This window comes from Lacerta agilis, chromosome 17, assembly GCF_009819535.1.
Source record: "Lacerta agilis isolate rLacAgi1 chromosome 17, rLacAgi1.pri, whole genome shotgun sequence".
Classification (NCBI taxonomy): Eukaryota; Metazoa; Chordata; class Lepidosauria; order Squamata; family Lacertidae; genus Lacerta; species Lacerta agilis.
Window position 1 is genome coordinate 6,959,479 of NC_046328.1, and position 21,918 is coordinate 6,981,396.

Sequence of the window (21,918 nt, forward strand, 5' to 3'; positions counted from 1 at the left end):
CCTCAGGCCAAAGCAACCTAGCCAGCCTTGCTCTCTGGGGAAAGAAAAACGCATCATCACATCCTCCTTTTCTAGCCCAGTCCCTACAAGTGTTACAAGACGCATCTGCCTTCTTCATAAAAGTTGGCCTGGCACTCTTTCTCCTGATATGCTACTCTTGTTTGCAAGGTGCAAGTGGATTTGTTTGTTTGTTTTTTACAGGGTATGGCATGGACTAGTGAGGTGAGGTGAGAATATTCTCTGCTAGAAAATTCTCTTCAGAGAATATTCTCCACAGACTGTAAATTCTAATGTAAGAACCAGTTTTGCAACCCACATTTAAAAATTCCAGTAAATAATAAGTCAAGCTGTGATATTGCCAGTGTAAGTAACGAATGGTGTTTTTTCTGATCCAGTTACATAACTGGGCATTGTGTCATTCACCATTTGTTTTATTTACTGGAAATAATAGCATTTATTTTGAAATTTATATTGATTTTATTAGTGTTGCACTGAAAATACTGTAACATGTAAATAAGCTTATTAAAGAACGGTACCCATGTAGCAGACCTGAGGTTTGTTTTTTTAAAATATTCCTTCTACTTTAAAAGCTACACTTCATACATACACAACGTAATTAGAATTCAAAGTTGATGGTAAATATATGGTTAGTGGCAGGCTTAGTAATTAACGTGAGTCATTCATGTTGAGTTTTCAATTTCAAGTTTGGTGCAAAAAAATCAAAGAATGTAATTCACCGCATTGCCCCATTGAATAAAAGTATCTGTACAGTTTTTGGTTGCCATCAGAACACGTTTACCCATGAATAAACATGTATATTAACTAGCTATATCATTTTCCCGCACCCCACCGGAGCCCCGCTTTGCGGTAGCGGGGCTCCAACCCCCGGGATGGACTGGGTAGCCTCGCAGCCGAGGCAACCCATGACCTCCCGCAATGGCGTCGCCGCCGGAAGTCAACATTTTCAATGCATTCTCATTAACCGAGAATATTCTCAAGAATAGTCTCCAGAATTTAACATCACTAGCGTGGACCACTCCAACACCACAACCTGCAGAATGGAGCAGTAGTCTAGAAGAAGCTTATCCACCTAGCTCCACAAAATGTATAACTAGCTGTGCTGACCGCCCCCTGGCCATATAGAAAGCATTAAGGGAGCCAAGAGCATCAGCTCAAAACCATAAACTTCCCCCCTCCTTGGGAGCACCTTGCAATGTTTCCTGCAAAGAACCATGTGCAGCAAACATTACGCCGAGACCAAAATTTCCTTGTGGATTTCGTGAGAAATGGCAGGAGCTGGCTAAGGCCTGGTGAATCTTTCTCACAGCATCCACAAAAGAAAGGGGGAAAGCAAAAAAATAAAGAAAACGACCCCTAATGACCCCCAGAATGCCACACTGAGAAGCGCAGAGTTTCCTGCCCAGGCACTGGTTGTTGGGGACAGGTGTGGCGCACAGATTCCTACTATGAACGAACACCAAAGAGGTTACAGAGGAGGCGGTGCCACCCACAGAAAACACCTGGACCTTTCCTCAGGTAGGCTTGCCTTCCAAGTTAGATGCTATTCTAGCTTCACTTGCTAACCCATCACAGACTACTGTACCACCTTTCATGCAATTTCAGTGAGCATGCATTTTCAGAGTCACAAAATGAAAAGCTTACTGTCTTTAGGATGTGTGGCAGAAAGAATAACGCTGTGCTTCTTCTTCACTTCTTCCACAACGTCTGCTATTTTGGTAATGTACTTTCTAACTTCCTCAACCTTTAAAGGGAACACCAACGAGAGGGAGAAATGAATTAATTCAGCGAAGGGAGAGGTAGCTTTGCTTCTAATCGCAATGAGTCAACAATCGGTTGAAATACTAAATCCACAGTTCATTTGTCTGCATGGGTCCATTAGGCAGCGCCGAGCAAGAGATGATATCCTAGAACAAGGAGGAACAACAACATACCCCTTTTCTGTCAGTGAAGCAGGGAATTTTCCATTTCATAAGTTTATCAGTAACAATTACTAGACACCAACTGCTGATACAATGTTAGGCAAGCTTGGTTGTTTCAGAAGTTTTTACCTTTGTTTACTAAGTACAAGTAAAATAAGCATGCTAAATGGGACCAATCTCTTGGGTATCAGAAATTTCCCAGAAAACCCATATTACAGTTTGCTGTAAGCAGTGCTTTTTTTCTGGGGGTACGCATACCCCTAAATATTTTGTGAATCTAAGTTTGGCCTCATTAAGGGGCAATATTTCAATATGAATAGGAAAATGAGAGTACCCCTAAACATTTTTAAAGGAAAAAAAAGCACTGGCTGTAAGTCAAGCTACAACCAAAATATTGCACAAATTTATCTAAGACATTTTCACATTATGTTATGTTATCATTATTTCAATGTGATAGGAGTGCTCCAAAGTAAAAGTATTTTCTGAGAGCAACTAGAATAGCTCAGTCAGTAGAACATGAGGCTCTTAATCTTAGGGTCAAGGGTTCGAGCCCCACGTTGGACAAAGATGCCCATATTGCAAAAGGTTGGGGCTAGATGACCCTCATGGTCCCTTTCAACTCTATGATTCTATGATTCATCCTTCCCCTGTCTGGCTCTTTTGAATTTGTTCACAGATTCCGATCGAGACCCAAATAACAAGGAACTGATTTCACATCTTTTGACAGCAACCCATGTGACAATTGTCACATTTTGGAAGACATTTGATCTCAATAATCTGGACTACTGGTATTCCAAGACTTGGCAAATAGCCCTTCTTGGGGGGGAAAAGGTCTCACGTAAGTTAAAAGGGCCATTCCATTGTCACAGGTGGGACACTTGGACCATGTTTTTTGGTATTCACACATGTGTAACAATGTAAATATACATAAAAATTAACAACCAAAATTTAAACGATGTTCTTAATAAGATACTGAACATTTTACTAATTTTTTATTATTTTTATAGATTTTTTGACAATTTTATTAAATGTTAAAGTATTGTCACGGGTGGGACAAAAAAGGACATGGAGCTTGAGATAAGTTTGATTTATGGAAAAACTCTGAGTTGGGAGGTCAATCAATGATAAACTCAGCATATCTGTTTAAATCGATGTTTATTGGTTACAACTATGCAATCAGAAATTAAATTTAAGAAATTTAACGATACAAAATTAAGGAAAAAATGCTGTCACGGGTGGGACAATCATCAGAAAACTTTTAACTTGAACACTTCTGTGAAGACTACGTGGGTGGACTTTTGAAAAGAAGGTCCATAAACTAAACTTCTTTTGTCTTTAGCTTTAAAAAAAATATGGTTAGACTGCACGTTTGGAATCTTCCTCAACGAAGTACAGCGCTCATCTAGCATTCTTATCAGGCTCATTTTTCATGGAATGGCCCAAAAGTGATCAGGGGCACAAAGTGCTTGAGATCACTTGTTTGTCATTTGGTCTAATTTTATTTTATATACAAACACAGTGGCTCAGTGGCCACAGGTCTATGCGAGTATTTAGAATGAGTACAGTTGACGGTCAGGGTTGTGTGAAATGAAAGTATGTACAGTGGTACCTCGGGTTAAGAACTTAATTCGTTCTGGAGGTCCGTTCTTAACCTGAAACCCTTCTTAACCTGAGGTACCACTTTAGCTAATGGTGCCTCCCACTGCCGCTGCGCCACCACCGTGCAATTTCTGTTCTCATCCTGAAGCAAAGTTCTTAACCTGAGGTACTATTTCTGGGTTAGTGGAGTCTGTAACCTGAAAGTGTCTGTAACCCGAGGTACCACTGTAATTGTTTTGATTTAGGCCACATTTCCTTTCCTTTTAATATGTTTTGTTACTGACTTAGTAAACTGCATATTCCTTTATTTCCAACTTTGACAACTCCCCGCTTTTCTTTTTAAACTATTTTTTCTTCCTTTTCTTTTTTCTGTGTCTATTTGTAGTTATTACAAATTAATTAAAAATGTTGGGAGGGGGCAAATTGATTCAATTTATTACCCGCCCAAGTAAGTTACAGAAGCCCTGGTCAAAGAAAGAAACACAAAGAAAGTTGTGATGGTTCTTTTACACATATGCCAGGACTGAGATGAAGGTTGGAAAGCAGCAAGGAAAGGTTGGAAAACAGCAAGGTATCTGAAGAAGTGTGCATGCACACGAAAGCTCATACCAAGAAAAACTTAGTTGGTCTCTAAGGTGCTACTGGAAAGATTTTTTTATTTTTTGTTTTGTTTTGAGCAAGGAGAGAATTACCTTTAAATTAGGAACACATAATTTTTGGAACTCACTTTGGTTAACACAGGCAAACCTCTGTCACCCAGAACTCATCTTCAAACCCAAGTTCAGAGGTTCCAAAACCAGGGGTGAGGGACCTTTTTGACCAGGAAGGCAAAGATATTTATCCTACTGTCCCCTGTGGGTGTTGGGATTTTTATCTATCCTATGCTGCTCAGCAGGACTATTATGTTTTGTGTAAATCACATGAGTGTCTGAGAAAGTGTGAGAAAGGAAGTCTGCTTTATCTCTTCCTCCCAAGTGTTGTTATTGTAATGTTTTGTTTTACTTTTGTAGTGTCGCAGCTCTGTACTCTTGCTTGGAGAACACAGACGTGCTGATGGAGTCTCTGTATACAGACTGCAAATAAACGTAGTTTAGAACTACAAATGAATCTTCCTTATTGCTATGTGATGCTGGAAGACCTGTGTGCTCTTTTCATGAGGAAAGGGCCGCAGATTAACGGCTCTCTGGACTGAAGGGATATTCCAGCCAGAGAGGCCCATCGGGAGGACACTCCGGAGTCTTGGGGAGCATGCCGTCTGCCCCAGAGCGTATTTCCCAACAGTGGGTGGTTGCAACTTCTGACATGTGGATGCAACTACCCACCTGTCAGTTATCTGGCATCGTAATGGAATCGACTGATAGAGACCTATGAAAGCTGGTCCATGAGGGTGAGGTAGTGGAGATAATTCATCCCTGTATGCAGCATTTCCCAAACACCCGTCAACCAGCTGATTGTCAGGCATTTGAAAAGGGATGCATGCTGAGCAAGCTTTGCAGCCTTCAGAAGTGCCAAGCACAGGGTCCCTTCCAACTCTACAATTCTACGATTCTATGATTTACTGCATTAAATAAATGTGATTATTACAATATGTAGCTCCTCCTTGGTTGTCTCTTGCATGCATCTTACCTGCTGGAAGAAGTCTTCCATATAATGGTCATTTTCAACAACAACAGATGCCTCTCCATCTTCATTTTGGGTGCGCTTTAAAAAAACAAGTATTATGTTATTCAAAGATATCCATTAAAACACTGGAAGGGAACTTTTGGCCCTCCTGATGTTGCTGAACCGCAACTCCCATCACTTCTAGCAAGCATGGCTAATGGCCAGGGAAGATGGGAGTTGTAGTTCGGGAACATCTGATGGGCCAGAGGTTCCTCGTGCCTGCATTAAAAGACGCAAATTTGTTTCAACCCCAAGACCAAAAAATGATTTCTAGCTTTGCAAGCTATTATACTTGCAAGCTATACTTGCAATACAGGACTAAAATTAGCTATCACTTTGCCCTTGTGTATAACAACATGTTTTAATAATCAAGCTACATTTACATCTCAGAGGATGAGATGGTTGGACAGTGTTCTCGAAGCTACTAACATGAGTTTGGCCAAACTACGAGAGGCAGTGAAGGATAGGCATGCCTGGCGTGCTCTGGTCCATGGGGTCACAAAGAGTCGGACACGACTGAACAACAACAAAACATTTTAAATCTAGTATACTTGATGCACTGAACCACACTTAAAACACTGACAACAAAAATTCATCACTGATTTTCCCTCATTTGCAATAAACAGGTATTTCCCTCCTGGGCTCCCTGCACCCCCCATGACTCACTGGAAAGACGTAGAACAAGCTTACAGCATACAAGACAGATCGGAAATATTTATTCCTCACGAACTTTCCTATGCAGTCTTTGGAGAATAACTTATGAAATGTTTTTTCCAATTAAGCACTTCCTAATTATGTAGTTAAGGCTGCAATCCTATGCACACTTACTAGGGAGAAGTCTAACAAAAATCAGTGAGTAAACATGCAATACAACCAAAGCCTGCGTTCTACAAGCACTGGGAGTGTGAAGGAGTTTGGCAGGATTTACGCATTTATTTCATAAAACTGATACACTGCTTTTTTTAAAAAAAAACAACCTCAACATGATTTACAAAAAAGATAAAACAGTAAAATTATAAGAAAAAATTGACGCTAATTCAAGACTTTCAAAAAGTTAAAACAACAATAGACTTAAAGCTTCTGATTGTGCATTGGCAATTATCCAACCCACACCTGACGTTTCATACTACATCAGCTGTGGAGACGACTGGGAAAGGGCCACGGGGCCCAACAGGCTAGAGGTTCCCTGCCGCTGCAGTAGCTTAACTGAAGGATGCAAAACAACAAAAACAACCCTGTATTCCAATCGCACCACATGACAGTGATAGAGCAACTTTGGACATGTAGATAAACCATAAATAGTAACAGCTTATCCTGAAGGATGAGGGACGCGGGTGGCGCTGTGGTTTAAACCACTGTTCCACTTGGACTTGCTGATCAGAAGGTTGGCGGTTCGAATCCCCTTGATGAGGTGAGCTCCTGTTGCTCGGTCCCAGCTCCTGCCAACCTAGCAGTTCGAAAGCACGCCAGTGCAAATAGATAAATAGGTACCGCTCCGGCGGGAAGGTGAACGGCGTTTCCGTGCGCTGCTCTGGTTTCGCCAGAAGCGGCTTAGTCACGCTGGCCACGTGACCCGGGAAAACTGTCTGTGGAAGCGGACAAACGCCTGCTCCCTTGGCCTGTAAAGCGAGATGAGCGCCGTAACCCCAGAGTCGTTCGTGACTGGACTTAACTGTCAGGGGTTCTTTACCTTTACCCTGAAGGGTTATTGAGAAAACAGGAAAGGTATATTGCATTGCTTTGGTGCTCTCCAGAATACAGATGCAAAAGCCAAAGGCATAATTCTCCAAACGCCATTTCATGAGTTTCCACCAATGCTAAAACAAAAGACAACTCTCACACCCTCAATACCTCCCTCTCAACTTTTGCCACCTCAGGAAGAGATAAGAATAAGTGGAAGGAAAGCATGTGTGTGTGTGTGTGTGTGTGTGTGTGTATCTCTCTCACACACGGCTTGAATGCCCACTTGCAAACATACAAAAATGCAGGCAGATGTAGTACTTTCATTGTTCCCAAAGGAAGCACTAACGCCTCTGGCCCTCCTAACTTTGCTGAAGTGCAATTCTCATCATCTCTCCCTGTTGGCCAAGCTGGCAGGGGTTGAGAGTTGGGAGTCCAACAACCTCTGTAAGAGCCATGCAATCCCCATGGGCATAAAACAGAGAAATAATCTTATCTGCATCTGTAATTGTAACTGCTATAACGGGGGCTTATATTGAACAACGGAAGGGCGTTTTTACTCGCTCTTCAGGGGACTGATTCTCACACGAAAATAGAGGAGGCAACCAACCTACCTCTGAACTACACCATTTCAAACTCACAAGTCCAAAGGTTTTTCTGTATAAAACCAAAGACAAGAATCCCTGCACATAGAAACCTAGGGTGGGAGCATAGCCTGTTCCCAAACATGCCACCGATCTTGACACTTCCCCCCCGTAAATGCAGGTTTACCCACTAAAGGGATAATCTGATGAACTGGGGAAAATTGGGTTCCAAAACACAGCACTCAGGGTTGCACTTTACCTCTGTGTTTTTGGGTGGGTGGACGAATAACCACTTCCTGCAACTCCCCTTTTCCACACACACAGATTCTGTCAATGCTTTCATTTCTCTCTGGCTGTGCTGCTAACTATTTCAAGCATGCTCCTGAACTGTTCCCCCCCCCTTTGACCCCTCAGATTTGCACAAAACCAGAAAACTACACTAGCAAATCATATTAAAAATTGCATGCTGATAATTTATTATTAAATAGTGGGTGGACACAGCAGATGACACAGTGATTTTCAAGCAGCTCTCTTTATTCTCAGGCTGGAACAGAACAGAACTGAAGGGCTGAGCCAGCCTGCTTATATAGTATTCAGTAACATGCAACAGTAACGACTCTCTCTCTAGCTACCCAATCCGTGAGCGGCACCCTCAATCCTTCATTTGCATGTGCGGACCTGAGTGAGAACTGTAGCCACGGTAGGCAGAGTGAAACCTTGGGTGAGAACTTCAATATGTAACACCTATAATTGCCTGATGGCATGCTTTTGCACACTTCCTGGGCAGGGAACTTAAAAGTAAACCAAGATCCATGCACAGCTATTTGAGAGCATGCCCTGCCGATATTTAGCATAGTGGGGGGGGGGGGGGGAGGAAGAATGAGATGGCAAGGGAAGGAAGGAAGCAAGGGGAAGCCCATTGGTATGAATGGGAAAGATCAAAGTTGCTCTCAAATACAAATCAAAATACATGCAGGTCTGGACTACTTTGGTGTCATGTGAATATGGGAGAAAGTGGATTGACAACTAAATAATGTAGTTTCGTAACCCAATAAAAATCTTTTTTTTTTTTAATGTAAACCAGCCCCACAAAGCCTAAGCAGAAAAGCAGTAAGTTACTGGAAGTGCAGGAGAAATAAATACTTCCACACAGAATTCAGCAGCTTTGAAAATAGTCCCTATCTAGCAGGATTAGTTATACCTCCTGTTTTCTAGCAAAACAGATAGGAAGTGACTATTTTTTCACCATATAGAATTTATCTCAAAGGTACATTCCTGGAAGATTCCCTCTCTGATCTTTATGTGAAGTTAAACACTATATGAACACTGTAACTGTAACTATATGAATTATTGTTCATTTTAGTTTTATTACATTTAGTTCCATTGCAAACCTCAGAGATATTGTGGGTTCAGTTCCAAACCACCTCAATAAAGCAAATATCGTAATAAAGTGAGCCAAGCATTATTATTATTTGTTTCCCAGTGCTAGTGTATATAAAAGTGATGTTTACACTATACCAGGGGTCAGGATCCTTTTTCAGCCATGGCCCAGTCCACCGTCCCTCAGACCATGTGGGGGGCTGGACTATATGTTCTTTTAGGTGGGAGGGAAATGAACCAATTCCTATGCCCCACAAATAACCCAGAGATGCATTTTAAATAAAAGTACACATTCTGCTCATGTAAAAACACCAGGCAGGCCCCACAAATAACCCAGAGACGCATTTTAAATAAAAGGACACATTCTACTCATTAAAACACGCTGATTCCCGGACCATTCGCGGGCCGGATTGAGAAGGCGATTGGGCCGCATCTGGCCCCTGGGCCTTAGGTTGCCTACCCCTGCACTATACAGTAGTCTATTATGCCAAGTCCTGCTGACTGCAGGGATGAGAGGGGAAAAGCCCAATTCCAGCCGCAGTCAGCTCCACTCCCGTGGCCAGAACAGTGGAGGACTTCCTTCCCCTGGAAGCGGCCAGGCTGCCCATGACCTCGTAAGGAGCAATATCTTTGACACACAATATAATAAGGTGTGCCTGCATTGATTATACAGTGCCATAAAGCATACACAATGTTTTACAGAGTAAACCAAGAAGAAAGAGGGTCAAAAACACAGAGAAACAGCCACAGAAAGGGTGCCAAAACACACAAATGGGAAACAATAAATGCGAGAGTTGGAGCAATGGAAATGAATTCGGTACATGTAGGTAGTCAGCTGCATTTTGAGACTCGGGTAGAGGACCAACGGGTGAAATAAGATGAGATCAGCACAGGATCCACAAAAACTTGGACTAACACTCAATTTCCCATCATGCCTTTATTTGAAATTTTCGAGGCTAATCTGTTGCTTTTCCTTTGCACGCTATCCTTGCCACATGGCAACCCTTCCTGACCCATATTTCCTGTTTGCATCTCCTGACTATCCCAGTGCCTGTGATACAGGCCCAAGCTGGATTCTGCTTTCTGCATTAGCTCTCATGCTAAGCTTCCCCTGATCCATGGATCAAGTTACATATATTTTGCTGAGCGGCTTGGGTAACCCAGTCAGATGGGTGGCATATAAAAGCATGTAAACCATTAACGTATTTTTCGCACCATAAGACGCACCAGACCATAAGACACACTTATTTTTTTGAGGGGGGAAAAACAAGGGAAAAAAATTCATAGCATATGCGTCCTCCCCTTATCCCCAGCTGGCTTTAAAGCAAGTGGGGGGAGAGCCGCCTTGACGCTGTAGCGGAGGAGATGCTGCTTGCTCCTCCACCACCCCCTGCCACCTGCAAAAGAAGGCTTTTGTGAGCGGGGGGCAGTGGGGAGGAGCAAGAAACATCTCCGCTATAGCAGAGGAGATGTTTCTCGCTCCTCCCCGCCGCCCCTGTTCGCAAAAGAAGGCTTTTGCGGGCAGGGGGTGTTGGAGGAGCAAGCAGCATCTCCTCTGTTATAGTGGAGATGTTTCTCGCTCCTCCCCGCCGCCCCCTGCTCGCAAAAGCCTGTTTTTGCGGGCAGCGGAGGAGATGCTGCTCATTCCTCCCACCTCGCCAGGGAGGTGAGCCTTGACAGGGAGCCTTCGCTCCATAAGATGCACAGTTTCCCTTACTTTTTAGGAGGGAAAAAGTGTGTCCTATGGAGCAGAAAATACGGTATATGTGTGTACATGCTCACACAGTCGCTGTTCAAATCCAGTTGCCACCTCACAACTCAACTCCCCAAACCCACCTCTAGTCATGCCATGCAGATTAATGTACCACAAAGCCTTACTCAAATGGTACATGATGTGACTCAACTTGGTAGCATCCCCTCCATGCTGCTATACTGACCAGTCTAACACCCCGTGATCCTCTCCAAACACCACTCTAACATATATCCCACCCCAGCTTTTTTATTACTATTTTTTATCGAGAATATGTCAATTGAACAAAATAAAATGGAAATAAAAAGTGAATTTAAAAAAGAAAAAAGGGAGGAAGGTATACTATGTCACTATATATTCAAACTACAGTTCCGTATATGCTTGACTAGTATATACTATCTATATAAATACTATTAATCCAAATACATATATGGTTATTTATAACCCACTATACAGTTGTACCAGTTGCAAGTGGGTAGGCATGTTGGTCTGCCATAGTCGAAACAATATAAAAAATAAAAAATAAAATAATCCTTCCAGTAGCACCTTAGAGACCAACTATGTTTGTTCTTGGTATGAGTATCTGAAGAAGTGTGCCTGCACACGAAAGCTCATACCAAGAACAAACTTAGTTGGTCTCTAAGGTGCTACTGGAAAGAATTTTTTATTTTATTTTGTTTTATACAGTTGTACCTCAGAAGTTGAATGGAATCCGTTCCAGAAGTCCGTTCAACTTCCAAAACGTTCGGAAACCAAGGTATGGCTTCTGATTGGTTGCACGGTGGGGTGAACTGTCTTTGCCCTGGCGCGTCCTCCACCAGGGATGCGGCAGGGCAAAACATATTCACCCCAGCTCACCCCTCTGATGATTGCCAGGGCAAACTCGAAGGAACGCACTAAAGCGCCTCGGCAGACCCCACGAAGGGGGAAGAAGTGGCCTCGCCAAGGCAGCCCCAGCCTTGCGGCAGGGCAGCAAACAAAGGTAAAGTAAGGTAGGTGGGTGGGGGGCTGAGTTGACCTAACTGGTTTGGGGGGCCATGTGTGTGTGCGCACAATGGGTCCCCAAATATTGGGCGCAACTTGGCGCCTCTGCCTCCAACCACCACCAACATGATACACTGCCTTAAAGTTCCTTTTCACAAGCACAAATGCACCTGACCCCAACCTGCACACCCCTCAAAGAACATCCCATTCACTAACAATATTCTGAAGGTGAGTCACCTATACGGGCAGCTGCCAAACTGTATGCAAAACTAGATCAATCATTAGAAGAAATTGTAAGCCACAAATACCAACCCACCCGGACACCTTCCCACTGCAGCTCAGCTACTGCATTCAGCCAGGGTGGGTAATATGACACATCTCTGCATTAGGTGTGATTTGAGCATTTGATCCCTTCCAGCAGAGAGATACCACAGACTTATCCACTGTCAGAAGAAGTGTCCTGTTCTGTATTCATTACTACTCTGGGCTTTCTCTAACACGTGCAGAAGCATTAAGGAAGAACGGTGTTCTTCTAAGGGCAAATGGTTCTTACCCTTAGGAACGCTATATGGGGCAAAGGAAGTCAAATGTGGCCCCATTGCTTCAGAATGTCAGGAAAGAAAATAATTCTTAGATGCAACAAGGGCTTGAAATACCCCTCTTCCTAGCATCTAAAAAATCACAGGAGAAACAGAGGTACCTCTGAAGCTAACCACAGCAAACCAACTTGTTTGCCAGAGGCGGCTTAGGCATGCTGGCCACATGGCACGGAAGCTGTACGCCGGCTCCCTCGGCCAGTAAAGCAAGATGAGCGCCGCAACTTCAGAGTTGTTCGCGACTGGACCTAATGGTCAGGGGTCCCTTTACCTTTTACAACTCCCATCATCCATTCTTACAGTCCCTGTTGTAAGAGGAGGTACGGAGTACAGAAACACCTGAAGGATTGCAGGTTACCCACCCATTTAAAAGATAAGTCCAGTCTAATACAAACAGTTACACAAACACACTTTACATAAGATGCCTCTAAAAACAAACAAGCTCTATTATATGAAATGCACGTATACAGTACCTATTTTATTGTACTAGTCATTTAACTTGTTTATACCTTTTTGTGTTTCTTGTAAAAAAAATATGAAAATGTAAAAAAGAAAAAGGGAGCATACACACTATAGATTTCCCCACCCAATGAATCCTGGGAACTGCAGTTTACTCCTCAGAGCTACAATTCCCAGCACCCTTATACAAACTACAGTTTCCAGAATTCTTTGGGAGGGATGTGCTTTAAATGTATGGTGTGTAACACATACACATTTTAATATATACATTATATAATGTGTGTATGTGTTAGATTATATATGTTTCTAAGCATGTTCTGCTTTTCTGCACACATTGAGTACCTGGAGCAGTTAAGAAAAACAGATCAATTTAGCATAGTAAAAACATACATGTACACATTTTATCTGAAAGAAGTTTCTATGAGAGCAGTACAATGAGGATGCTATAAAGACAGATCTCAAGCTACTCAAAAGTGAGTCCCATAAAAGAAAATGTAAAAAACAAAAGCTGATCAATCTAGCATAATAAAAATATGCATACACACATCTTTATGAAATCCATGCACAGAGGACAGATAAACAGTTCTCAACAGCAATCCCTTACTTGCCTACTCAAAAGTAAGCCCCATTAAAGAAAAAGCGAAGCAATCCAACATAATATAGTGCACATGCACATTTTAAGACAAACACATACTCAGTCCTTTACAACCTACTCAAAGTTAAGCCTCATTAAAGTAAAAAACAAATCCAAAACCAAATACAGCACAATAATCATCATAATAAAAGTGTACATGCACATTTTATATTAACATGAGGCTTTAATGAGTGTAAGGCAATGAGAATTCTATGAATTGAGAGCTCCTTTACACATTTTCAAGGCTCTTCTTGCACTTACACAGAGTTGAGAGAGCTAAATGCCCATTTTCAAGAGCATGTTCATGTTTAGCCTTTTAAATGTGTTTGTGTGAAGTGGGTTATTACTCAAGTTTTTCCTGTTATTTGTTTTGTCTTCTCAATTTGCATTTTTACACTGCAAACTGCCCTGTGATCTTCAGATGGAGGGATAACACATACATACATACATACATACTCAAAAATATGTCCCTTTAATGTAAACAAATAACCCCCAAATGAATGAATCCAGCACAATAATAATGAAAACAATAAAGTGCGCACTCACATTTAATATTAACACTTTTTTTGTTTTTGTTTTTTAAATGAGAGCAAAGCGAGGATGCAGCTAACACGGAGCCCAGCCCTTGAGGCGCCTATTCAAAAGCAAAGACCCGCTGAAGTAAACAAAAAACAACCCCCCCCCAAAAAAACCCAAAATCCAGCAAACTAATAAATAATAATAACATGCACCCAAAACGCACACATTTAGCACCAACACGAGTCTTTCATATGAGTGCACCAACACGAGGATGCTGCGAACTGCCCAGCCCCTTTACATATGCATACTCAGAAGTCGCAGTGAAGAAGGGGGGGGGGGGGACGAAGGAACGAACGAATAACTCCTAGCAATAAAACAGCATCCGATTTCATATTATACGTTTTACGTTACACCCCCGAGAGCAGCAGCGCGAGGAGGACGCGAACTCGGGGCTCAGCGACCCCCCCGTGCGTGCCTACTCAAAAGTAAGCCCCCCAGAACCCCACCCCGGGGGCTGAAGCGGGGGCCTCTCGCGGGGCGCCTCTAGGGGGCGCCCTCCAGACAACCTGATGCCAGGCTGCCACCCCCCGCCCCCGCCCCCGCGGGACCCTCCCCCCACAGCCGCAGCCCTCACCGCTGCCAGCTCGGCCAGGCGGTCCCTCATCTCGGCCAAGACGGGGCCCGGGCGGTCCTCTTCCTCCTCCGGCCGCTCCCCGCGCTTCACGCAGCCGGGTTTCAGGGGCGCCGCCGCCGCCGCCGCTTCCCCTCCGTCCCCCTCACGGGCTGCGGCTCCCTCAGCTGCGATGCCAGGGCAACCACCGCCTCCCGCGCATGCGCCGCCGCTCCCGCGAGCCGAGCAGCTGAGGAGAGCGCCTGGGAGGCAAAGAGAAAAGAGGACCGCGCGAGGAGAGGGGGCGTGGCCCGTATGCAAATGTGAGCAGGATCGGGAGGGGAGGGGGCGTCGCTTATGCAAATCGAGCGCCCTGGGCGGGGGAGGCGCGTTCGGGGATTCGTTTTTTGCAAATTTTGTATGCCGCTTTCGCCCGCGAAACGAGTAAAAATACATGAGATCGGGGCTGCTTGCAGCAAAAGGAAGCAGGGGTGCATGTTATTTATTTATTTATTTTTAATAGTTTTTTTATTAAGTTTTGCAGTTTTATATTCATCACAATAACATTATCCCAAAGAGAAAGAAAAATACAATTCCCGCACTCTTCTCTCCCCCCCCCCCGACTTCCCTCAACGACTTCCTTTTCTGGTTCTTTACATATTAACTTCTCCTGCTTATTTTATTATACCTTAATATTGCATTCTTTAATTTGAATATTGTTATGTTCTTATCATTTTTATGCCATAATTGTTTTCAAATTGCCTCTTGCACTTTGTTTTTTTCCCCTTTCAATTATTACATCTTAATCTCTACGTTTCTTTTAGGGGTGCATAATTTTCAAGCGGGCGCTACGAGAAACGATTTCGCGATGGCACCGCAAGGCAAAAAATATAATACAAATGAGTAGCCTTTGAATAGTTTGCATATTTAACTGGTATAACTCAGTTGATAGGGGATGAGGCTGGTAATCTCAGGATCATGAGTTCGAGCCCCATGTTGGGCAGAAGATTCCTGCATTGCAGGGGGTTGGACTCGGTGACCCTCGTGTTGCTGTCTAAGTCTACGATTCTGTATGGGAAGATTACTTAAGCAACGTGCAGCATCCCATAGCAATTACTGTAGTTATCATTATTTATCAAATTTGTATACCGCCGTTCATCAAAGGGTATGGTAGGTACTGTATATGGAAAAGCCATAATTATAAACAGTTGAATTCCTTACAAAGAATGTCACCAACTGAGTCCAGCATCCTGTTCTCAATAGCAACCAAGCTGGTGCCTAAATTTGTGTTTTGGTGTCCAGTGGATCTTGTCCTTGTTTTCTTTGTGTTGCTTTTGGGTCTATGTTTTATTTCGTATTTAATTTAGTATATTTATGTAGACACTTTATATGCTGCTTAATCACAATCATCTCTAAGCGGCGTACAGCAAACTCAACAAATACTATTTAGATAAAAATCAGTTTAAAATTATGAAACCAGAAAAGACTTCAAATGCCTTCTGATGATTATTTTTTTAAATCTTCAGTATGTGCTGGAAGCAGAGGGCCTGTCTGATCTCAGCTTGGAGAGTGCTCCACAAAATTGGGCTCACAATATTGGATGCATGGCTCCTGGTGAATACAAACTGTGTGTCTTATCCACAGAGGACTATAAATTAAATTTATGAATTGTACACCACCCAGAAAGCTTGATATTCTGGGATGGCATCCAAATGCCATTGATAAATAATAGGTATATCTGAAAAAGAGGATGCTAAATGAGATGGACTGTTATGTTTCACCAGAGGCTATAGCCATGAGAGCAAAATGAAACTTCCCCATTCAGAGGATGTTTATCTCCAAGTACTGGGAAACAGAGGAAGCAGCCTCACCTTCCTGTCCTGCAGCAGCATCTCAGAGGCATTCACATGTCTCCAGTTCTCAGTGGAATGTTAGCCGCCTTAAGGAACTTTAAATGCGATTCAGAAAGGCAATTATGTTGTTAAGATAGGAGCTTTAAAAAGCTGGAAATGTTTATATAATGTGGCATACCTATTGAGAAATAAATCTGAAACAGGCAGGTTTCCAAAGCCTGTCCTTTTCTTAGCATATATGAGCTGGAGCAGAATGAACAAAACTTTTCTTTGGGAACTGCCAGCGAGCGACCTGTTGTTAACCATCTTAGGACCAAAAAAGAAAAGAAAATGTTTTACTACAGATTGTCTGTTTAGCATATTTACATATTTTGGTGCTCTCTCTCTCTCTCAAACACACTGTGCAGTCCATAAATGTTTTGTTTCCTTGTTTGGTTATTGCATTTCTGTACTGCTATTCACACCGTTGGTTTACAACTTTAAAACACTGATACAAATAAATTTTATAAAACGTAGAGCGACAGGATGCTTTCAGATGACCCATTTGAGCATTCATCCTGCTTTGTTTGCACACAGTTTGCTCGGATGTTAGAGTACCCCTGCACATACATACATACATACATACGTATCATAGAATCATAGAGTTGGAAGAGACCACAAGGGCCATCCAGTCCAACCCCCTGCTAAACAGGAAACACCATCAAAGCATTCCTGACAGGTGGCTGTCAAGCCTCCGCTTAAAGACCTCCAAAGAAGGAGACTCCACCACACTCCTTGGCAGCAAATTCCACTGTTGAACAGCTCTTACAGTCAGGAAGTTCTTCCTAATGTTTAGGTGGAATCTTCTTTCTTGTAGTTTGAATCCATTGCCCCGCATCCGCTTCTCTGGAGCAGCAGAAAACAACCTTTCTCCCTCCTCTATATGACATCCTTTGACATATTTCAACATGGCTATCATATCACCCCTTAACCTTCTCTTCTCCAGGCTAAACATACCCAGCTCCCTAAGCCGTTCCTCCTAAGGCATCGTTTCCAGGCCTTTGACCATTTTGGTTGCCCTCTTCTGGACACGTTCCAGCTTGTCAGTATCCTTGAACTGTGGTGCCCAGAACTGGACACAGTATTCCAGGTGAGGTCTGACCAGAGCAGAATACAGTGGTACTATTACTTCCCTTGATCTAGATGCTATACCCCTATTGATGCAGCCCAGAATTGCATTGGCTTTTTTAGCTGCTGCATCACACTGTTGACTCATGTCAAGTTTATGGTCTACCAAGACTTCTAGATCCTTTTCACATACACTGCTCTCAAGCCAGGTGTCACCCATCCTGTATTTGTGACTCATTTTTTTTTTGCCCAAGTGTAGTACTTTACATTTCTCAATTGTATGTATGTAGCACAACATAGTAAGGCTAGGCTGAATCCTGTTGATTGAGCATTCACAGATCCTCCAAGTGCCCCTATTTTCCAGGGACAATCCCGGATTTACAGAAGCTGCCGCGGTTTCTGATTGGATTCCGGAATGTCCCACTTTCCTTTAGGATGCAGACGGTCCGGGAATCAGCATGTTTTTACATGAGTAGAATGTGTCCTTTTATTTAAAATGCATCTCTGGGTTATTTGTGGGGCCAGCCTGGTGTTTTTACATGAGTAGAATGTGTGCTTTTATTTAAAATGCATATCTGGGTTGTGTTGCATAGGAATTCGTTCCTATTTATTTTTTTTCAAAATATAGTCCGGCCCCCCACAAGGTCTGAGCGACAGTGTACCAGCCCCCTGCTGAAAAGGTTTGCTGGCCCCTGATCTAAATAAATAGCATAACAGTATGAATCTAAGCTAATAATTATTAAATAAATGGGAGCCAGAACCAAACGTAGATTTAAACATATACATAAAAGGTAAAGGGATCCCTGAACATTAGGTTCAGTCGTGGAAGACTCTGGGGTTGTGCCACTCATCTCACTTTACTGGCCAAGGGAGCCAGCGTACAGCTTCCGGGTCATGTGGCCAGCATGACTAAGCCGCTTCTGGCAAACTAGAGCAGCGCACAGAAACGCCGTTTAGCTTCCCGCCAGAGCAGTACCTATTTATCTAGGTACCTGAATATCTGGCGACTGAATATGTGACTTCTGGGCTCTCGTCCTGTAGTAATAGGGAGATGTTATGTTGTTTGTGAACGTCCAGGAAACTTAATATAAGATGGGTTGGATAAACCTATTTCGACCCATTGGTTAGACGATGTTTTGTCAAGCAAATGTTATCCCGCATGTCCCAGTGCATTTACTTGTCACTTTCCTTTTTTTTTTTTTTTAGAATGGTAAATCTGCTGTCTGCCAGATACCTTTTTTTTTTTTTAAAGAACTATTTATTCAGAAGATATAAATACCTCTTAACAAAAATCTGCAGCTGATTTACAAAAAAAGAATCATCGTACAATAAGATATGCACAAAGTTCAGAATACAATTAATACATTTCGAATGCGTCATTTAAAACAGCCACTAAACAAGGTAGCACTCTCAAGCATCTCCAATAGACCTTTTCTTTTTCTTTTTCTTTTTCTTTCCCCCCCTCCCCCTCCCCTCCCACCCTCCCCTCTGGACAGACCTTCGTTCTTCAGATCTTTATCCATGTACACAGTCTGTTCATTCGAGCTTGTATATTTGGGTTGGCTTCACCCCTTTCTATCCAATTCCTATAAAATGCCCATTTATTTGTAATTCTTTGGCATTTATTTTCCCAACTATCCTCTGCCGCTATCTGTGCAAATATTTCAGATTGTACGTATTCAAAAACATAATCATTCCATTTTCCCATTTCCCATTTAGCCTTTTCTTTCCATCCCAGTGCAATAACTGCCATTCCGGCTAGAATCATAATCTTATACAGCTCTTGCATATTACTTTTTACTTTGTTATTTCCCAGTATTCCTGAAAATAGTAAATCCCTATTCACTTCTATATTTATTTGAAATAATCCAGAAATTACCTTTGTAATCTTTTGCCAATATTCCTTAACCAGACTGCATTCCCACCACATGTGGGAATAAAATCCTTTTTCCTGACCGCAATGCCAACATTTGGGACTAAACCCTTTCACTATATACGCCATTTGTGCCGGAGTTCTATACCATTTTAATAAAAATTTTCTACTTAATTCTTTAAACTTTTCTATTTTAATATTATTTATATTCTTCATTAATTCTTGGACTACACTTTGATGAATAACACCCTCGTGCTCCCATTTACTCTGTATTATTCTTATCATTCTTTCTTTATCCCTCACCATGAATCCATACAACATCCCCGCTATCCCCTTCTCTGTTGTTTGTCTTCTGTTCAACACCAAATCCACTTTCATCTCCGTCCTCCTCATCTCCTCCGCTCTTTCTGTTTTTATCAAATCATAAAGTCCTTCCACTTTCAACCAATATTGTTTTCCTATTTTTTCCAAAAAAACATTTTTTTTAATTAAACTCCCTTCATCATCATACATATTCCCCAATATAACAAATCCCCGATCCTCCAATCTCCTCCACCAGCCCGGTTCCCCCTGACTCTCCAGCAAGTATTTTAACGGCATCCATCTTGAGAGAGTTGGCATCCATTTCGTATTCCATTTCTTCCAGATTCCTAGCGCAGATTTTCTTGGTCCTATTGTCTTCTTACAAGCCAAGTTAATATCTCTAATAAATATCCCCTCTCTTCCTATTCCTTCATTTATTTCATTTTCCAGCCTAATCCATTTAGTCCTATCCTTATATCCAATGTCTATTAAATTTTTTAGTTGAAATGTTTCGTAATAAAATTCTAAGTTTGGTATTCCCCATCCCATCTCTTCTTGCGATGAGTAATTTACTATGTCTGGGGTTCTAACTCTTTTGCTTCCAAAAATCCAATTTTTAAATACCTTATTCCATATTTTGAACCATATTTTCCTAATGGGTAGTGCAATTACTTGAAATAAATATAATAATTTCGGTACCAGAAACATTTTAACTGCTCTAATCCTACCTAGAATAGATAAATTCTTATTTTTCCATGATTTTATATCCTTCTTGATCTTCCTCCATGCTTCTTTGTAATTTACATCTGGAATCCTAGCAATATTTTTTATGATATTTACCCCCAAATATTTAATTTTTTTCTTATTAATATCCATCCTTGTCATTTTTGCAATTTCCTTCTTCTCCTCTTTATTTACGTCCCAGAACAGAATTTCGGACTTTTCCAAATTTACTCCCAATCCTGACTCCTCTTTAAAGTCCTTCAGGATTATCATAAGTTCTCTTACGCCCTCAAGGGGGTTTGTAAATAATAATAGGATATCATCTGCATACATGTTCAACTTGATTTCCTCCTTTCCTTTCTTATATCCTTTTATCCTTACTGAATTTCGTATCCTGTCTGCCAAGTACTCCATACCCAACACAAATAGTAGCGGTGAGAGTGGGCATCCTTGTTTAACTCCTCTTTGTATATTGAATTGATCTGAAACCCCCTCATTCACTCTGACCACAGCCTTCCCTTCTCTATACACTTCTCGGATTGCTTCCACAAAGTTTTCTCCTAATCCTACCTCCCGCATGATGTTCCATAAGAACTTATGTCTAATCGTGTCAAAGGCCTTATACACATCCAATTTTAAAACCGCCAGTTTACCTTTTACCCTGCTTGTTAGTACGTTTAATACGTTTCTTATAGGGTGTCCTATGTATCTTCCCTTAACAAATCCATATTGATCTTCCTTAATTATTTTGGGTAGTACCTTTTCCAATCGTCTTGCCAGGATCTTTGTAAATATCTTATAGTCTTGATTTAATAAACTGATTGGTCTGTATGACCCCACCTCTGTAGGGTCCTTTTGTGGTTTTTCAATCACTACTATTTCCGCTAGTTTCCAGGTATCTGGGGCTTTCCCCCCTTCTAGGATATTATTAAATACTTTTTTTAGTTCTGCACCCAGGATATGAATTGTTTCTTTATAAAAGTCTGCAGTAATTCCATCTAATCCTGGTGATTTCTTACTCTTAAATGATTTAACTACATTCTCTATTTCTTCCAGAGAGATTTCCTCCTTCAGTCTCAATCTATCACTTTCTTCAATTTTAAACCCTAAGCTTTCCCTACTGATATTTTTATTTTCTTCTGTATATAGAGATTGATAGAATTCTGCAAATTCTTTCCTTATTTCTTTAGAGCTTTGTGTGAGTGTTTTCCTTGTGGTCTTAATGGCCTTCACCCTCTGTTTATCCCTTCTTTTCTTTAAATAGTTTGCAAGTCTCTTATATGATCCTATTGAGGTTCTCTGAAAATCGTTTTTGATCATATTATCTCTCTTCCACACCGCAACTATATCCAACTCATCCAGTTCCTGTTTTAACTTTCTTAACTGCTCCTTCCTACTCCTTAGATATTTTACCTGTTGCTGTTGTTGCAAGAATTCAATCTCTTTAATTTTTTCCTGTCTCCCCGAGTACCACTTCTTTTTAATAGCATTCTCTTTCAATATACAATGTCCTCTTATAACAGCTTTGAAAGCGTCCCACACTACCGGGATCTCGGCTGAGCCATTATTCTCTTTAAAGTACCAGTCAATTTGATTTCTGATATATTCCCTATCAATCTCTTTTGCCATTATTAGATTATTATACCGCCATCTCCTACTTTT

The 21,918-nt window shown here is 41.8% G+C and overlaps 1 protein-coding gene across 3 annotated transcripts in view; it reads right to left on the bottom strand.

Annotated features, from left to right (window-relative positions):
• The window catches only part of STX2 (syntaxin 2), a 33,488-nt gene extending 18,840 nt beyond the window's left edge, over positions 1 to 14,648 (bottom strand). For 2 of the 3 annotated variants that reach the window (XM_033174715.1, XM_033174717.1), the window contains exons 1-3: positions 14,422 to 14,648; positions 5,166 to 5,240; positions 1,663 to 1,762 (exon numbers count right to left, since the gene is read on the bottom strand). In XM_033174715.1, the coding sequence (XP_033030606.1) occupies positions 1,663 to 1,762; positions 5,166 to 5,240; positions 14,422 to 14,451 (205 nt within the window). In that variant the 5' untranslated portion in view covers positions 14,452 to 14,648. The remainder of the gene's footprint in view (positions 1 to 1,662; positions 1,763 to 5,165; positions 5,241 to 14,421) is intronic. The other variant, XM_033174716.1, reaches the window with a different exon arrangement.
• Between the last annotated feature and the right edge of the window lie 7,270 nt (positions 14,649 to 21,918).